This window comes from Syzygium oleosum, unplaced genomic scaffold, assembly GCF_021117445.2.
Source record: "Syzygium oleosum isolate NSW1041296 unplaced genomic scaffold, Sole_v2.1 Sole_v2.18, whole genome shotgun sequence".
Classification (NCBI taxonomy): domain Eukaryota; kingdom Viridiplantae; phylum Streptophyta; class Magnoliopsida; order Myrtales; family Myrtaceae; genus Syzygium; species Syzygium oleosum.
The window spans coordinates 3464596-3481284 of NW_026607502.1; the positions used below are offsets into that span (position 1 = coordinate 3464596).

The 16689-nt window shown below is 41.1% G+C and overlaps 2 protein-coding genes and 1 pseudogene across 2 annotated transcripts; 2 read left to right on the top strand and 1 right to left on the bottom strand.

Moving 5' to 3' along the window:
- The first annotated feature begins 1432 nt into the window (after positions 1 to 1432).
- LOC115682086 (protein NRT1/ PTR FAMILY 4.5-like) lies at positions 1433 to 3968 on the top strand. Its single transcript, XM_030606227.2, has 5 exons — positions 1433 to 1632; positions 1894 to 2111; positions 2203 to 2646; positions 2755 to 2882; positions 2969 to 3968. Exons 1-5 carry the CDS (start codon positions 1521 to 1523, stop codon positions 3831 to 3833), a joined length of 1767 nt encoding a protein of 588 aa, XP_030462087.2. The 5' UTR covers positions 1433 to 1520; the 3' UTR covers positions 3834 to 3968.
- A 2077-nt stretch (positions 3969 to 6045) lies between these two features.
- LOC115682116 (oil body-associated protein 2B-like) lies at positions 6046 to 7700 on the top strand (annotated as a pseudogene).
- Positions 7701 to 8623: 923 nt separating this feature from the next.
- Positions 8624 to 13993, bottom strand: LOC115682085 (GDSL esterase/lipase At1g29670-like). The gene is made up of 8 exons (XM_056319808.1): positions 13762 to 13993; positions 13000 to 13124; positions 12634 to 12870; positions 12078 to 12312; positions 11769 to 11971; positions 9219 to 9350; positions 8879 to 9118; positions 8624 to 8650 (listed from the first exon to the last, which is right to left on the bottom strand). Exons 1-8 carry the CDS (start codon positions 13991 to 13993, stop codon positions 8624 to 8626), a joined length of 1431 nt encoding a protein of 476 aa, XP_056175783.1.
- Positions 13994 to 16689: the final 2696 nt, after the last annotated feature.

The window sequence follows — 16689 nt, forward strand, 5'->3', positions numbered from 1 at the left end:
CCATTGTACTTCTGTAGTCTACTTTTTATAACTGGCGGTTTCTTTGGTTTTGGTCCCGGTTTCACAAGTTCGACTAGAGTGAAAGGGAAACACAAAGGGGAAAAAACAGAAGAAGAATTGAGTTCCATAAGAGTGAATACGATGGAATAATTGGTCACGTCGGACACACCAATGACTCATTCTGTGCTTGTTGTTTGTGATAGTCTTGAGGCTATCATGTCGCACTCGATGCGGAATCATGGACTGCTTCTCGTTCGCTTCTAGAGCGTTTTGTTTTTGTCAATTGCGTTGCAGCCACTGCATATGAAATTTCTATTCAATGGAACTAGCATTAGTCCTTCATTATTGCGAAAGTATTGGAGGGTCAGTTTATCTCTTGTGTTACTTACAAACGCAAGCCAACATCTCCATCTTCGAAGACAGCTACCTGGGAAGACCATTTCAGCATAAGCGCGGGAGTGCGAACATTCAAAGCGCGAATTGTGCGATTTGGACGTCCTCCATCCGTTTGAGCTACAACTTTTAGCAAGAAAGCCGACGTACGAGTTGCCTTCACTGGACCCCCTGTCTCAAGCTGCCGTTGCAGCCAATCACAACATTGAAATGAATTTTTCAGAATGGTAATTAGAGTGTCCGATATTGCAAGATATTACATAAGACTTGAGCGGAACTTTTTTCCTTTGGACAGGAATAAAAGCTTGTACTAGTTGAAAAATGGTGGTGACAATGATGTACTGCGAAAATTTGGCGCCCTTTTTTCCCCTTTCAAACTCCATAGATCAACGAATTCCATCTCTGTTACACTAGGATGATCAATATGTCCAATCTTAATCTCGACCGTGAATAATCGATGAGACCTATCGTATGAAGTTTCCGCATCAAAGCTCCTCCTTATGTCCACTCAGAGCATGGCCCAACCAATCCATGAAGGATTCAAGATTTGATTCGAGAAGTCCCATTTTTTATGCCGTCATGAACTTCGAGCAAGCACTGGTTGATCCAGATGCTCACACCAGGCCCTAGAATCTGCATGACTGGGTAAATTTGCTGTGTTTTAGGAAGAAGACGAAAGGAAGCATCATGTTTACACAATGGCACTTGATTTATAAATTGGACCGTCTTCATGCAGTCAAGAGTAGAAGGGTCCCTCAAACAACATTTGCGTGACTGAGATTGCCCTTTCTCTCTGTCGATTTTGCTAAAGACACTAATCACGACCGAGTCCAATGAGCATCTCTTCCATGTTCGGCAGCAACAACATCAAGAAGAAGATGCAATCACAACCAGACAACAAAGTGGGTATTGCCAGAGGCAAAGAAGTGCTCATAGCATCTCATGGGTACTGTTATAAATACAAACTAGCGAAGGCCTAAACTTAAAATTCTTCCAAGAGAATCACTGACCAGTGACTACCCTTTTGAACTTCAAGAACTAAATGGAGCTCCAAACTAGGGTCTGATTATTGTCCGTTTAAATTCATTGCCTTCCTTGTTTATTTTGCTTTTGCTGCTGAGTGTGAGATGTTCTGTTTGCAGGAGAAGCCGGAGCTCGTCGAAGGGAAGGTGGACTGGAAGGGAAGAACGGCTCGGAAGCATGAACATGGAGGAATGCGAATTGGTTTGCTTATTCTCGGTATGGCATCATATTTACCCAACGTAACAATTCAACCTGAGTCGAATGCATAGTCTTTAGCTTAGTGAATTACAGTTTAAAGTCAGGTAAAAGGTAAACCGAAACCTGCCAGAGGGAGGAAAAGAATTTTGGACTACGATGTTGTGCTGTGATCATACTGTACACTCCACTAGGCATGACCATTGAAACGTTTCTTTATTTGCTTTATCGAGATGTTTCTTGCACGGTTCATGTTCCAATGATTAGCATCTATTGTTGCAGCCACATTCGGTTTCGAGCAGATGGCGACCGTTGCACTGGCTGTGAACTTGGTGATATACTTCAGTGGGGTCTTGCACTTTGAATTTGCTGATGCCGCCAACCAGCTCACCAACTTCATGGGCTCTTCCTACATTCTTTCCATTGCCGTGGCCGCCTTAGCAGACGTTTACATCGGCAGATTCAATGCCACTCTCATTTCGGGCTGTGTTGAGTTCTTGGTATAAATTTCACAGGCATCAAATTCTCTGGCAAGCTAATGAACCGCATCTCATAATTACGATGATCATCATCTTCTTTTGTTCTGTTCAGGGACTGGCATTACTGACTGTACAGGCTCACTATCCCGGGCTTCGTCCACCAAAGTGCAACATCTTCGATTCTACTTCTCACTGCGAAAAAGTTGGGGGCGGAAACGCTGCACTCTTCTTCATCGCGTTGTACCTGTTGGCTGCTGGTTCAGCTGGAATCAAAGCTGCATTGCCAGCCCACGGAGCCGACCAGTTTGACGAGAAGGACCCTAGGGAAGCGAGGGACATGTCGAGCTTCTTCAACTTCCTGTTGCTGATAGTGTGTCTTGGCAGCGCAGCTAGTTTGACACTCATCGTGTGGATACAGGACAATAAAGGATGGGACTGGGGCTTCGGGTTATCTACTATAGCCATGTTCTTGGGCGTGGTGTTATTCACATTAGGACTCCCGATGCACCGGATACAACCCATACAAGGAACCAGTACAATCGTCGAAATTGTCCAGGTCTATGAAAGTTCCCTAATTAGCTTTGTCCTAACTTATGATCTGCATCATGCCAAAACAGAAAAGTATTCAGGGCTCAAACTGTGGTTGATCTCTCCGATGTCTCAGGTATTTGTTGCTGCAATTCGCAACAGAAAACTTCAACTCCCTGAGGACCCAACGGAGCTGTATGAGTTTGACAGAGATGCAGAAGCTGCTGGAGATAAAGAATTTCTACCTTACAGAGATACTTTCAGGTCATCGCGCATTACTTTCCCTACAAGAAAAAGAACATTTATTCAAATTTATGATCTCCAGATAAATTGTATCAATGGATCCTCAGGTTCCTAGACAAGGCGGCCATAAAGGAAACACCGGCGCTGCGACACAGGCAGTCCGAATCTCCGAACCCGTGGAAGCTGTGCCGGATGACCCAAGTGGAGAACGCAAAAATAGTGCTCGGCATGGTTCCAATCTTCTGCTGCACCATAATTATGACCCTTTGCCTGGCTCAACTCCAGACCTTCTCCATCCAACAGGGCCGAACGATGGATACAAGCATCACAGGCTCGTTCAAGATCCCGCCCGCCTCACTTGCCATCATCCCTGTCTCCTTCCTCATCATCATAGTCCCCATCTACGACCGGGTGATCGTCCCGTTCGTCAGGAAATTCACTGGCCACCCGACAGGCATAACCCACCTGCAGAGAATAGGTGTCGGGCTTCTTCTATCGTCGCTCTCGATGGCTGTGGCTGCGATCATGGAGGTAAAGCGGAAAAAGGTGGCCCGCGACCACGGCATGCTCGATGCGATACCTGTCGCTCAGCCGCTGCCCATCAGCGTGTTCTGGCTCTCCTTCCAGTTCTTCATCTTTGGGATCGCCGACATGTTCACGTACGTCGGGCTCCTCGAGCTGTTCTACTCCGAGGCGCCGAAGGGGCTCAAGTCGCTCTCCACCTGCTTCCTGTGGTGCTCCATGGCGCTGGGGTACTTCTTCAGCAGCATATTGGTCAAGATTGTGAACAGGGCAACAGAGGGCGTGACCAGGAGTGGTGGTTGGCTTGCAGGGAACAACATTAACAGGAACCATTTGAATCTGTTCTATTTGCTGCTCTCGATCATGAGCATTACCAACTTCTTCGCGTACCTGGTTGCTGCTAGGAGCTACAAGTACAGGCCTCGGATCGTGCCTGCTGTCTCCAAGTAGATTAACCAAGTTAGAAAGACGGGCAATTCATGGACATTTGTGTCGGTACTGTTTGTGTTGCGTTTAAATTGCATGTGTTTTGTTGGTTTGTGTATGTTCCTTCTGGCAGAAAAGAAAGTGAGGGGTACAATTTGATATTGCTGATTTTTTCATCTCGCGATAGAGAAATGATTAGATAACAGTATTTAATCTTTGCAAGAATAACAATTTGATCTGGACAAGAAAAGTAATAAATAATTATAAATTATTATTGGGTCAATTCCTTCAATAATTTGACGCTCATATTATACTTATTACTTTCACATTGCCCCAAAAACTATTATACTAGCTAGGGTCCTGCTCATTTGACGGTACCGTTATTTACCACAGATAACGGTGCTACAATGACCACAGAATCCCATTTATGAGGATTTGGCAACTGGAACTTGGGAAAGTCAAAGAGATTTTTAGAGATATTGAAAAGCAAATTAACGGGGAATTATTATTTTATTATGAAATGACAAGATACTGAAATATTGAGTTTAGAATTTTTTTTTCTGTAGTTCCTTTCAATGGCATTAAAAATGTTTTCCCTTAGAATACTCTCAGCCAAATATCCAAAAAAAAAAAATTGCATAGATTACATACTGGACAAAACTATCCTCGCTTTTCAAATGAAAACAAATGAACGAACTTTTACTTAAGTGGTAAAATAACCCATTGTTAAGTTTTTAATTTTGATGAATTGACTCAAATCATCGATTTGGAACGCTAACTTTTGGGTAAAAAAAGCTCGGTTCACTAACCCTGGCTCTTTCAATTTTGGGGTTGCTAAATTTTTTTTTCTATTTTCTCAGTGAAATAGACAAGTTGTTGATTAAATAACTACAAGTTTAATATGTTTTGCAACGGTGCTGCCATTAATAGTAATCCAACATTTATTTTCTCTTGAGATAAAGATGTTTAGATAATTTTTTTGGCACTTAATGTAAAAATATCTAACATTGATGATGTAATAAGTTCCTTTTCTATTCCCTTATTGCTATTTTGGCCGATTTTTTTTTTTTTTGTCTAATAGGAGAAATCCCACTCGGTTGGGCTTGCAAACCCACCAAGTGGGATTTATGATTTTCCCAAGGAACCGGGTAAACAAGTCACCCGGTTTCCTTGGGAAACTATGTGGCGTACACTTAGACCGTTACTCTCACCTAGGGAGCATGGACACTCTCTGGGGGCCTTCGTGTTGTGTCGGACATGTGTTCGTGTTGTGTCGGACATGTGTCGGATACCGACACTCGTCCGACACTCTTTTTATTATTATTTATTTATTTATAGATTTGAATCAAATTAATTTGATTGAAATAATTATAAAATTGATAATTTATCATGTATATATAAAAATATATATTTAATATACAACGTGTCTCAACGTGTCGAAGTTTTCTATTTTTGAGAAATGACACGTCGGCGTGTCATGTCGCGTGTTGATATCGGTGTCGGTACTACTTAGATTTTCATATAAGTAACCGTACCGTCTTGCTTTCATTTCCCTACTAGCAAAACCCTTTCATTGATTGCATCTAGACAATGTTCCTTGATTGAACGTGCTTCCAATTAAAGCAGATAGTGTTTCGTAAAGTAAAGCTTTATTTGTCTCGTGAAAAATAAATATTTTTAAAAATATTTTCTTAAAAATAATCATTTATATCTCTTCAAATAATTAGTTAATGAAAAATATTTTCATTATCGACAATAATTTATGTACCCATTTTCGTAGACGATGAATATATCTTTCGTTGATTCATTTTTGTAAGCAATACAAGTAATTTTAGAAAATATTTTCCACATTGTTCATTTTACATGAAATAAACGCATTCTAAAATTTTAAAAAAATTATTGAAAGAAGAGAAAGAAGGGGAAGTGCAGAGGTGTGCAGCTCCTTGTCGTGGGGTAGCCTGCCCAAAGTTGTATCGCTATCATTCATTTCACAGCGAAAGCTTCTTGATAACTCCAAAGACCATCCCTCAATATCATCCCACGTAGCCACCTCACCACCGCCATGCACGGCGGCGTGGCCGTCCCTCGAACCCCCCACGTTCACCACCCTCTACTCCTCTCTCTATAAACTTCCGCCACCTCTTCTTCAGCCGTCGAAATCTCATCAGTCACCGGTCGTCGCTTTTCACCGAAAGAGAGAGAGAGAGCGAGAGAAGAGGAGTAGAAAAAGGAAGAAATGGCGTCAAGCGACCGGCCACCGGGGCCAATGCCGCCGACGGCGGCGGAGGGGGAGAAGGCGCCGGGGAAGCGGATGACGGTGGGGGCAGATGCTGCTGGACACGGGGGCGGCGATGCTGCAGTCGCTGAAGCCGGTGAAGCAGATGAACCAGCACGTCTGCACCTTCGCCCTCTACGCCCACGACCTCGGCCGCCAGATTGAGACCCACCACTTCGTCGCCCGCCTCAACCAGGACTTCCTCCAGTGCGCCGTCTACGACACCGACTCAGCCTCCGGCCGCTTAATCGGTATGGTCTACGCGGTTTCATCAATTTTGTGTTCCTCTTTGCATGAACCGGTTGGGCTGCTCACCGAATTTAATTAATGAACGAATTCTCAGAAACTTTGCAAATTCACAAGGATTTTCATTGGGATTGAAATGATTGATTGCGGTCATCATGTCAATCATACGATATAACTATGTCTTTGCCTAGATGGACTAGATTTCCCCTATTCTTTAAATCTGAAAGGTGAGACGTGGTTGGTGCAAGATCGAGAATTTTGTTTTAGAAAGATTTGAGGCTAAACTTTTACTTAATCTTCATTTCTCCCAATCGTGAAATTACCCACTTTCGAAATAAAATAAAAAATTTGGTGTCGGCCCGTGGATTCGACTACCTAGGGTTCTAGTATGGTGTGCACCTAGGACCGACCTCAATCCGGTTCTAGTTGAGCTCACCTGAATCGGGTGCGCGGCGCAGGCAATCGTTATTTTGTCGCTGCCAGAGAGTGTACTGTTGTACTCGTGTCTAGATATGTTATATTTGGTAACTTACCAACTTCTTTGCATTGGTAAATTCGAATGAAAACGATGCTTATATATTTATATTGAAATACATATGTACTGTGCAGGAGTGGAGTACATAGTGTCGGACAAGATATTTGAAGCTCTTCCTCCGGACGAGCAGAAGCTCTGGCATTCCCATGCTTACGAGGTCGTATGTCATTTTACTAGTCTTTTTTCCGGAGGCGTTCGTCGTTTCTTGAGATAATCTTTACTATACTTTGCAGATCAAATCTGGTCTATGGGTCAATCCTCGGGTCCCTGAAATGGTAGAAAAGCCAGAGCTTGAGAATCTGGCCAAGACTTATGGCAAATTTTGGTGCACATGGCAAGTTGACAGAGGTAATTTAGACAATGAACTTTTGTCATTTGAACTAAGTCTAACGCTGGAAAATGCCTGGTCGGATGTTTACATTGGGCGAACATTTTTTTTCGCGGTGGAGCTCAGGCGACAAGCTGCCACTGGGTGTGCCGGCCCTGATGGTGTCGCCCCAGGGCGTGAATCTCGGGAGGGTGAGGCCAGACCTGGTCCAAAAGAGGGACAACAAGTACAACACATCGACCGATGCCGTCAAGGTCTCGAGGCTAGAGATCGAGGAGCCGGAGTGGATCCACCCGCAGGCCGACTACTGGAAGCAGCACGGCAAGGCCTTGGCGATCGGCATCAAGCGAACCGAGATGAAGAAAATTGCGCCCTTCCTATGAAACGCAGGAGTCGAATTAGAGTAATAAATGTTCATTTGGATGGTTTGTTTTTGTTTTGGAATTGTGTAGGTACAGTTATGAATATGTTGAATGTAAGCATGTAGATGCGGTCTAATTCCTCATGGATTTTGGTGTACTGGACTGTGAAGCCGTTTAGGTAGTTCAATAGGAGAAAAGTTGGTGATCGACTTCAATTAGGATTGGCAAATTTCTAAGAAAAGTTAGGTAATTGAAGGCGCTATTAAGAAATAATAGAAGTTTGTAAAGCCGAAAAAGTCAGGGATATTATGTAAAAAACTTAAATTAAAGTCTAAATGAGAGATTTTAACTCGTGGTTAGATTGTAATATAATGAGAGAAAAGTTGGTGATGAATGATGCTAATTTTGGTCAATAATCTCTCAAAACTGTTGGTAAGTGGTAGGGAGGTTGCCAATCGAGGCAAGCAAAGAGGTAATCCAAACTTGGTAATTTAATTCAACAAAAGTTGGTTAATTCACAATAGTAGGTAATTTAGTGTATATATTAATAACTTCGAAACCTAAATAAATTGTAATTTTAATTCACATTTTTTAAAAACTTTACTAGCACACAGAAAAGGAACCCCAATTGAAAATTTTCAAATATGGTCACGTTAGGATATGGGATAGAAATTTGTCTGAAAGAGCAAGAAAAACTAAACCATGATGGCCGATCACAGAAACACAAAGTGCTATGGCAAATTTACCGAAAGAAGAAGAAGAAAATCAGAAAAAAAAGGCAGTAAAAAATGAAGCTTATAAACTTTGTCCAGAATATGTACTTGCACATTTCTCCGATGAGTAGCTACTGTACCATTGGGGGAGATCGTCCCCGGCGACATGGCAGTCGTGTTCACGTATATGAACTTGGCTTTGGGTAATCGTCCGTTGAGCTCATCGACGAGTTGCTTGAGCTTGTCATTGAAGATCTGCACCGCGCCATTCATTTGGTCCCCGCACATGTTGTTGCCGGATTTTTGTGATCGCGAAGGGCATGCAGCCTACCGGCCCTGCTCTGAACAGCGCGATTTACCTCGCTCTGTAGCCGTGCAAAGTCTAAAGAGCCAAAGGGAAAAACGATTGAATCGCACGCACAGACTCATGTCGGGAATCATAGTTCATTGCCCTCAATTTGGATCGAGAGAACTGGAAATTTTACGTAGCAAGCACCGGAATGAATGGCCTGTCGGTCTGCTCACGACTTATGTATGATACGGACCGATCATCAACTAGTTTGGGACACAAAGAACTCCACGAAAATGACCAAAACTTCACTGTTTTTACCTGTAGTTGAAAGGTGTATTCGTTGATAAGAAGCGAGGCGAGCTGTTCCAGAGTGTACTCGCCGCTTCTGTTCCCGGAGGCGAAGTAATCGTTGATGTAGTCGTTGTTTCCCACTCCGATGCTGTACAAGCAGCTGTTCAACAGCTGCGTGGTCTCGTTCGGATCTCCGAGAGAAGAATTGATGGAATTGATCACATTCCGGTGATTCTCGAGCTGCTTATTGAGGCTGATCTGATCACCCTGTGAATAAAACAGACATTATTTGCCACAAAAATGCTTCAAGAGTTTCCGATACGAACATTTACAGCATATCTACTTGCACGACGTCATCGTTTGTTACCAGGTTCGAACCCCGTGTTGCGCGGATGCCGGCGCCAGATGAAGCCGATGCGTAGTTCACGCCTCTCGGTAAGTCAGACCTGCTCGCGGTTGCTTTGGGGCAAAATAAAATCCGCAAAGCCGAGGGATTGAGCTGAAAAAAAATTCGAGAAGCATCTTCATTCGACCAAAGACACGTATTTTAACACTAATCGATCATAAGACTTCAAGTTTCGTTTGCATGTTGTGTTTCATAGATTGAATCCGTATGATCACGCAACTCTGCAGAAAAAACTTGGACCAAATGAAGAAAAAGAATCAAGCAAAAACATCATAAGAATGTGGAAATAACGTAAATTAGGAAAAGAAACTGCACCGCAAAGAAAGGCATTTGAAGAGAGAGAGAGACCAATGAAATAAACCATGGCTCGACCATTGGTGAACCGTCCCGACAACCCGACGCCGGGGAGGTCGACCCCGTAGGGCGGGAAATTGGCTTTCGCGGTGGTGTTGAGCATGTTGTTGTTACCATTACCAGCTAATGGGTCTCAAAAAATGAAATGGCAAGGGACTATAGGGTTCCCATGGGCCACATTGAGAAAGCTTGAGATGGCCAATATCGTGAACACCACCAGCATTTCATCGGTGGCCATGGAAGGAAGAATTACAAAGGACATAAGGCAATAGAAACCCTAAATAATTGATATATAGATGAGAACAAATTGAAGGCCATACTTGCATATTATATAGAGTCTAGGGAGAGGGAAGAGAGGTGAGATGTGAGATTACACATGCACAATACGTTACAACATATCACTAATACGCGCCTCTAACTTTCACTCGTGCAATGACATCAGATTTTAGGGTTTATGGCCGGCTTTGATTATTTCATTAATTATCTTATTGTTAATTAATGTGGATCTTGTGATGGATCCAGCTCAAACAACTCTATCAGCATCAAGGGTACTCACATTCATACATAGATCATATGAATCTCACATGGGATCCATATCATCCCATGGTACTAATATTTCCAGAGTGTCATATTAATTTGGTCAAAATTGGAAGAATCCATTTTGTAATTACGTGGAGGATATATGCTTAACGCGGACCTTTTCATTTATGTGTATATCTATGACTTGATTGATTGAAGATCATCTTGCAATTACAGTCCACTCAATTCGATTGGCCACCCGTAGGAGAAAACATAAAAACGCATATTTTAAGCTCCATTTGTTTCGTGCAAATGAATGATTCGAAAAATATTTTCTTAAAAAATGATTGCTTGTATCGCTTACAAAAATGTTTAAACATAAATAGTCCACGAAAATGTTTTGGAATAAATAGTTATAATCAGTGAAAGCATTTTTCATTGATTAATTATTTCAAGTGATATAAGCTACTATTTTTAAGAAAATATTTTCCAAATAATTTATTTTCCATGAAACAATGAAGCTTTAACATAGTGGGTACTACTTGAACGTGAGTGATTGCATGACACATGCGAAGTGTATCTCACTTCGACATATTTAATCGATTTTCTAAATTTCGAATAATTTATGAATGTGAATAAGATCTAAAGAAAACTATAATTTATAAGTCATTGTCACTGTTTGCCGATTTTATTGACAAGCATAAATTTGTACAGGTAATTCTTGAATTTGAATTTCTAAAATTTTTCATTTGAATGACATTTTTTTATGCATCCACCATGATATTTCCGGTATAAAAAGTTCTATTGGAGTTTAAAGAATAATACTTCCAAGAACCTTAGAAACCACCCTACTTCAAAAATTAGTGTGGGAGTTCAGGACACTTTCCTTAATCTTAACATAAGAGCAACATAAGTAAATCTGTCTATTCATTAAAGAATGGGGAATATATAATTTCACGATGAAGCAAGTATAAAATCTGAAAGCATACAAAAAAAGAAGATGTTCTTGTCCATTGCTTATCTTCATGTTGAGAAAAGCGTCAACGATACCTCAAATTTCACAACGGATAGGAGAGACTCTTTTTAGATTTATAAGTAAGATCCGCCTTCAAATGTTACAAATATGTATGGTCGTTTTAATATTTCTTTTAGGAGCTTGATCCAAGTGGAGCGGGCCATTTTATTACAAAACCTATTAGGTGGTCATTATTCCACAAGTGTCGTGGTTTTAACTATAACTACGTGTATCATGTAATTAAATATGGTAAATTAAATTTACTGAGCTTAACGTAGTTCCTAAAACAGTGTTAATTCCAGTAATCTCTTCCTCTTCTAATTTCTTCAACATATTTTTTGCACACATATAGTTTCTCTTCTTAGTTTGCTTGCAATTCACATTTAATTTCCTATCAAGGTCTTTCACCTTAATCGTTTCCCCTCATGGAAACAGGGAGCAGATCAATCAGTTCATGTTTTTTTGTGGCACGAACAAACGAAGTGATGGAATACACGTAAACTCAATTATTCATTCTGTCAAATGCCTAAGTCAAGTGATGACAAAGGGTCAGCCAAATGGTAATGGACAACACTTGTTCTGAAAAGAAAGAAAATCACAATCTCCTTGATCTAGGATGTCACCAGGTGGGAGATATCAGTAGGATAAGTATCTGTCGTGGAACTTGCGTGGTACGCTCTTCCTGCAAGTCCTTGATTGACGACTTCCGTCGGATGGAATCCATCGAAAAACGCATATGTACTCCGATCAGGGCACGGCGTGGAGTTCGGCATGCACAGCCCGGTCTGACCCGTCGGGCAGCACGAGGTTCCTAGTACCGTGATCGCTATAAAAAGAAAAAAATCGTCAATGAAAAAGAACACTTCTGTCGATCTGGACTCATTGGCAAAATCGAAAATGAAACAGCAGATCGTCGGCTGAACGTGATGTACCGTTTGTCGAACTTGCCGACATTCCCATGACGTTCACAAGAATGAACTTGGCACCGGTGAAGGCGCTGTTGAGCTGATCCACGAGTGGGTAGAGCTTGTCGTTGAAGAGTTTGGCTGCAGAGTTCATCTCTTGTACGCATGCGTTTTTCCCACCTGATGCAATCGCAAAGGGGGTGCATCCAATTTGCCCCAGCCCAAACAATGCAATCTTTCTCGCTCCAAAACCATGTAGAGCCTAAAAATCCCAAAAACAGAAAAAAAAAAAAGAAGGTACGTTGCATCTTTATGTGGTGGAACTAGCATTTCGTGCATTTGATACATATACTGAATTGAATATTGACCGTCAGATCTGATAAAATTTATTTAGAACCCACCATTTTTAATGGTGCAGATATAGTTTGATATATAAACTAAAGTTATTATAAACTAAGTATAAGGGATGAAAAGTTGCGTGAGAATTTAGGGTTTTCAAAAACGCACGAGAACAAAAAAAGGAATCGCGAAGCACGACCTAGTTACAGTGTTGGATCAAGCCATGCGTGTGGTTCTTTGTTACCTTTAATTGCGAGGAGTACTGGTCGATGAGGAGCGAGGCATACTGCTCCGGAGTGTTCTGACTCGTTGAGCTTCCGCTGATAAAGTAGTTGTTGATGTAGTCGTTGCTTCCCAATCCGACGGTGTACAAGCAGCTATTTAGCAGCTGCGTGGCTTTAGCCTCTCCGACTATAGCAACGATGGCTTTGATCACATTTTGGTGATTTTGCAGCTGGTCATCCAAGCTGATGTGAGCGCCCTGTAAATTGTCGAGGAAGAAAACATTGCTACTTGTTATAAAGAGTTCGAGATTCCAGACTGCCATGCACAAGATGATATATGCGTGCACAGCGTTATTGTTATCGTTATAGAAGCGGGTTCGTCGTACCAGGTTCGATCCCGTGTCTGGACGAATGCCCGATCCACCCGATGCGTAGTTCACGCCTCTCAGGAGATCGTTCCCGGACGCAGTCGCGTGAGGCAAAATGAGATCCGTGAACCCTAGGGATTGAGCTGAAGGAACAAGAAACAGTCGATCTTTCAAGCAAGCACCAGCATCTAAAGATACTGCTATACATATTATACATATTTAAGGCGGGTGGATCATAGTATCCCACAACATAATGGCAATGATCCAGAAAAAAACAACAGAGTTTCACATACATACACAAAAGCTTGTAAATGCATGAACATGAATGTGTCAATATTTTAGGTCATGGCACATTTGAGGACGACCTGTAGGCATTGAGATAGTAATAAAAGATCATAATCGCTAACACTTATTTCCATTTGCTAAGAAACATTAACAAAATAATCCTATTACTTATCTAGGTTAAGTAGAGTTGGATTATACTTATGTAAATGCATGGAAAGCGTCATGCTTTAAGCCTGTTGATCTGTCATTCGGTGTGCATGTCATCTTGAGTGAAACGATATACTTCACACAGTAAATTAACACCGTGAAATGAAGTTAATGATCTCTAGAATCTTAAATTCAATGCACGCTTTATTTTAGTACAGATGAAATCATTGTGACCACTTGACTCGACAAGAATCCTTGGCTCGTAAAGAAGATCAAAGCAGGAGAAACCAGGAAAAAAGAATTAACCGAACGAAGCACGTGGAGGGAGAGAGAGGGAGAGAGACAGACTGATGAAATCGACCATGGTTCGAGCATTGGTGAACCGTCCCGACGGCCCGATGCTGGGAAGGTCGATCCCGTACGGCGCGTAATTGACTTTGGCCGAGGTTTGAAGATTATTGTTGTTGCCATTGTCGGCCAGCGAGTCCCCAAAAATGAAGTAGCAGGGCACGACGGGGTCTCCATGGACCACTCTGCCGAAGCATGAGATGGCCAAGAAAGACAACAAGAGCAACGCCATCTTAGAAGCCATGGAGGAATATGCAGAGCTTGGAATTGGGAGATTATATAAAGGAAATACGATTAGAACGTGAAAATGGGGTAATCGTTTTTAATTAGAAATTACAAATCTCTTGGATCTTTCTTGCTTTTGTTTTGGATTCTACGTCATGTGTTTTCGTTTCAAATGTTATGTCGTAATCAAATAATTCCCCACCCGAAGATGATGCTGCGTGAAAATCCATGAACGTCACACGAACATCTATGATCGAGGGACGAAAGAATTTTTGTCTGTTGTCGCCAAATTTGAGTATGTGAATCGAATATGTGAATAAAGACTTAAAAGTATACTATTGTCTAGCGCATGAAAATATATTATAAAGGTAAAGTATTTTATATTATTGGTCTTTCTTTAGGTGAATCTTGAGACCAACCCAAATAGCTCTACTAATGTCATAAGGATTCATTTCCTTGTTAATGTGGATCTATGGAGGGTAAGTTATCTTTATCCATTGATCACATTGATGTGTCACGTAATAAGGTATCTACAAGATTTTTGCATATATTTCTCTTGACTGTGCATATCCCTTATTAATTGTAATTGATATTGTAATGTTTCGTTAGCCCATAAATACCTCATAAATACCTCATGTACTTTTCATTATGGAAAGTATAGAAATCACGTTATTTTCTCTTCTTCATATTCTTATCTCCTAGGAGTCTGCTACCACGGTGTCAATAGAGATAATCTTTCGAAAAATAAAGAATTTCAATGGAATTTCGATCCCTCGAACAACTGTCGTGATTATGATGAAATGCCTATATTTGAAGCTTTACAGAATCGCTATGTGTCCTACAGCTCATATGGTAGGTCTTAGATTCGAGATTCGAGAGAGCTTGGGATGCTCTCATCCTCTCCCTCACTCACTCACTCTCTCTCATATAACGGGCTCAAACTTGTGACATACTTTAATCGTTACAAATTTCACCCGGTTCAATTGGGTCGGAAGTAGTTGGGATCTCCATGTCAGCGAATCAAGTACCCATCCCAACCCGCGGGATGATTATTGCATGCCTCAGAACTAAAATGTATCGAACTGTCAAGACACTCTTTTAAGACTTTTTCACAAAGAGCCAGCTGCATTTCCTTCATCTTCGTTAACATGACGATTGCTGCAAAAACCATTGGTGTCGGACTCTGCCTTTCCTCCATTAACCTAGCTTTCTTTGACAACAATGATACCAAGAGAAGAAAACCTATGTTAATTACAAATTTGTCGCGCACACTCAAATCGTAGATAGAGAAGGATTCTGAATATTTGATTAATTAAAATGGGTTAGTGGTTGAAATATTTATACGTTATAAAGCAGAGCAATAATGTATACTAGTGTTACGAAACAATAATATTAAGGAACATAAAAGAAATTAAGGGAACCCAAGATGCCCTCAATCTAATTTTATAAGTACTAAAACCACCTAAAAGAATCGAAACAATATGTGAAAGCCTAGAAATAGAGGAAGAATAAAAATCAATCCCGGCCTAAGAAAAAAGGAATAAAATCAAACCGCCCCGACCAAGAGTATTCAGTCTCTCGCGCACCAATTATACACTGAGATCAATGCACGTTAGTAACTTTTGTAGATAGGCCACAGAAATTTCGTACCTCAATTTGTTGTTCTTAAATCGGGAAAATTGTCAAATCAGTCCTAAACCTATTATACGGCGGCCAATTCAGTCCTAAACCTTTTAAGTTTGCCAATTCAGTCCTAAACCTTTTAAATTCTTGCCAATTAAGTCCTTCTGGCCAATTTTGGCATGCCGGTGCTGACGTAGCCGCCGGCCGTCCGGTCAAAGCTGACATGGCAATTTTTAAATCTTTTTCTTCTTTTTTTTTTTTTTTTTTTTCTGCTTTCTCCCCTCTGGCCGGCTGCCGGTCGCCGGACCCCGGACCGGCCAACGGGGAGACAGCAGAAAAAAAAAGAAGAAAAAGAAAAAAAAAGATTAAAAAATTGAAAAAAAATAATTACAAATTGCCACATTAGCGTTGATCGGACTGCCCGCGTCGGCCGGCGGCCACGTCAGCGCCGGTCGGCTAAAATTGGCCGAAAGGACTCAATTGGCAAGAATTTAAAAGGTTTAGGACTAAATTAGCAAACTTAAAAGGTTTAGGACTGAATTGGCCGCCATACAATAGGTTTAGGATTGATTTGATAATTTTCCCTTCTTAAATCATTTAGGTAACCCTAACGAGCTAAAAGTACTATGGAGACTTCACTATGTGTTGCATATTATCATGCATTGAATCAAAATCGGAAAAGTGTGATTCTTTGTTTTTGTTGGTCATATATTCGGAGATGTTTCTTTGGGGTTGGAAAGGATTTAGCTCTCTCTAACGATCTTATTTCGCAATAAACCAGGGTCGCGCTATTTTTATTCTTCAAAAAGCTTTAAGACCCACCATAAAATTTAGGGTTAATACCACGAAAAATCCTAAACTGGTACACTTGTGACACATTTATCCCAAACTATTTTTTTGACCATAAAAAACCCCAAACTGGTACACCTGTGACAATTTTATCCCAAACATACCACCTTTGGCGGTCACCGGACCGCGGCCTAAGGTTTGAAGATGAAAAAAAGAAAAGAAAAGAATAAAAAATAAATAAAAATTCAAAAAATAAAAAATAATATTAAAATTTTAATTCGGAAGTAAAAT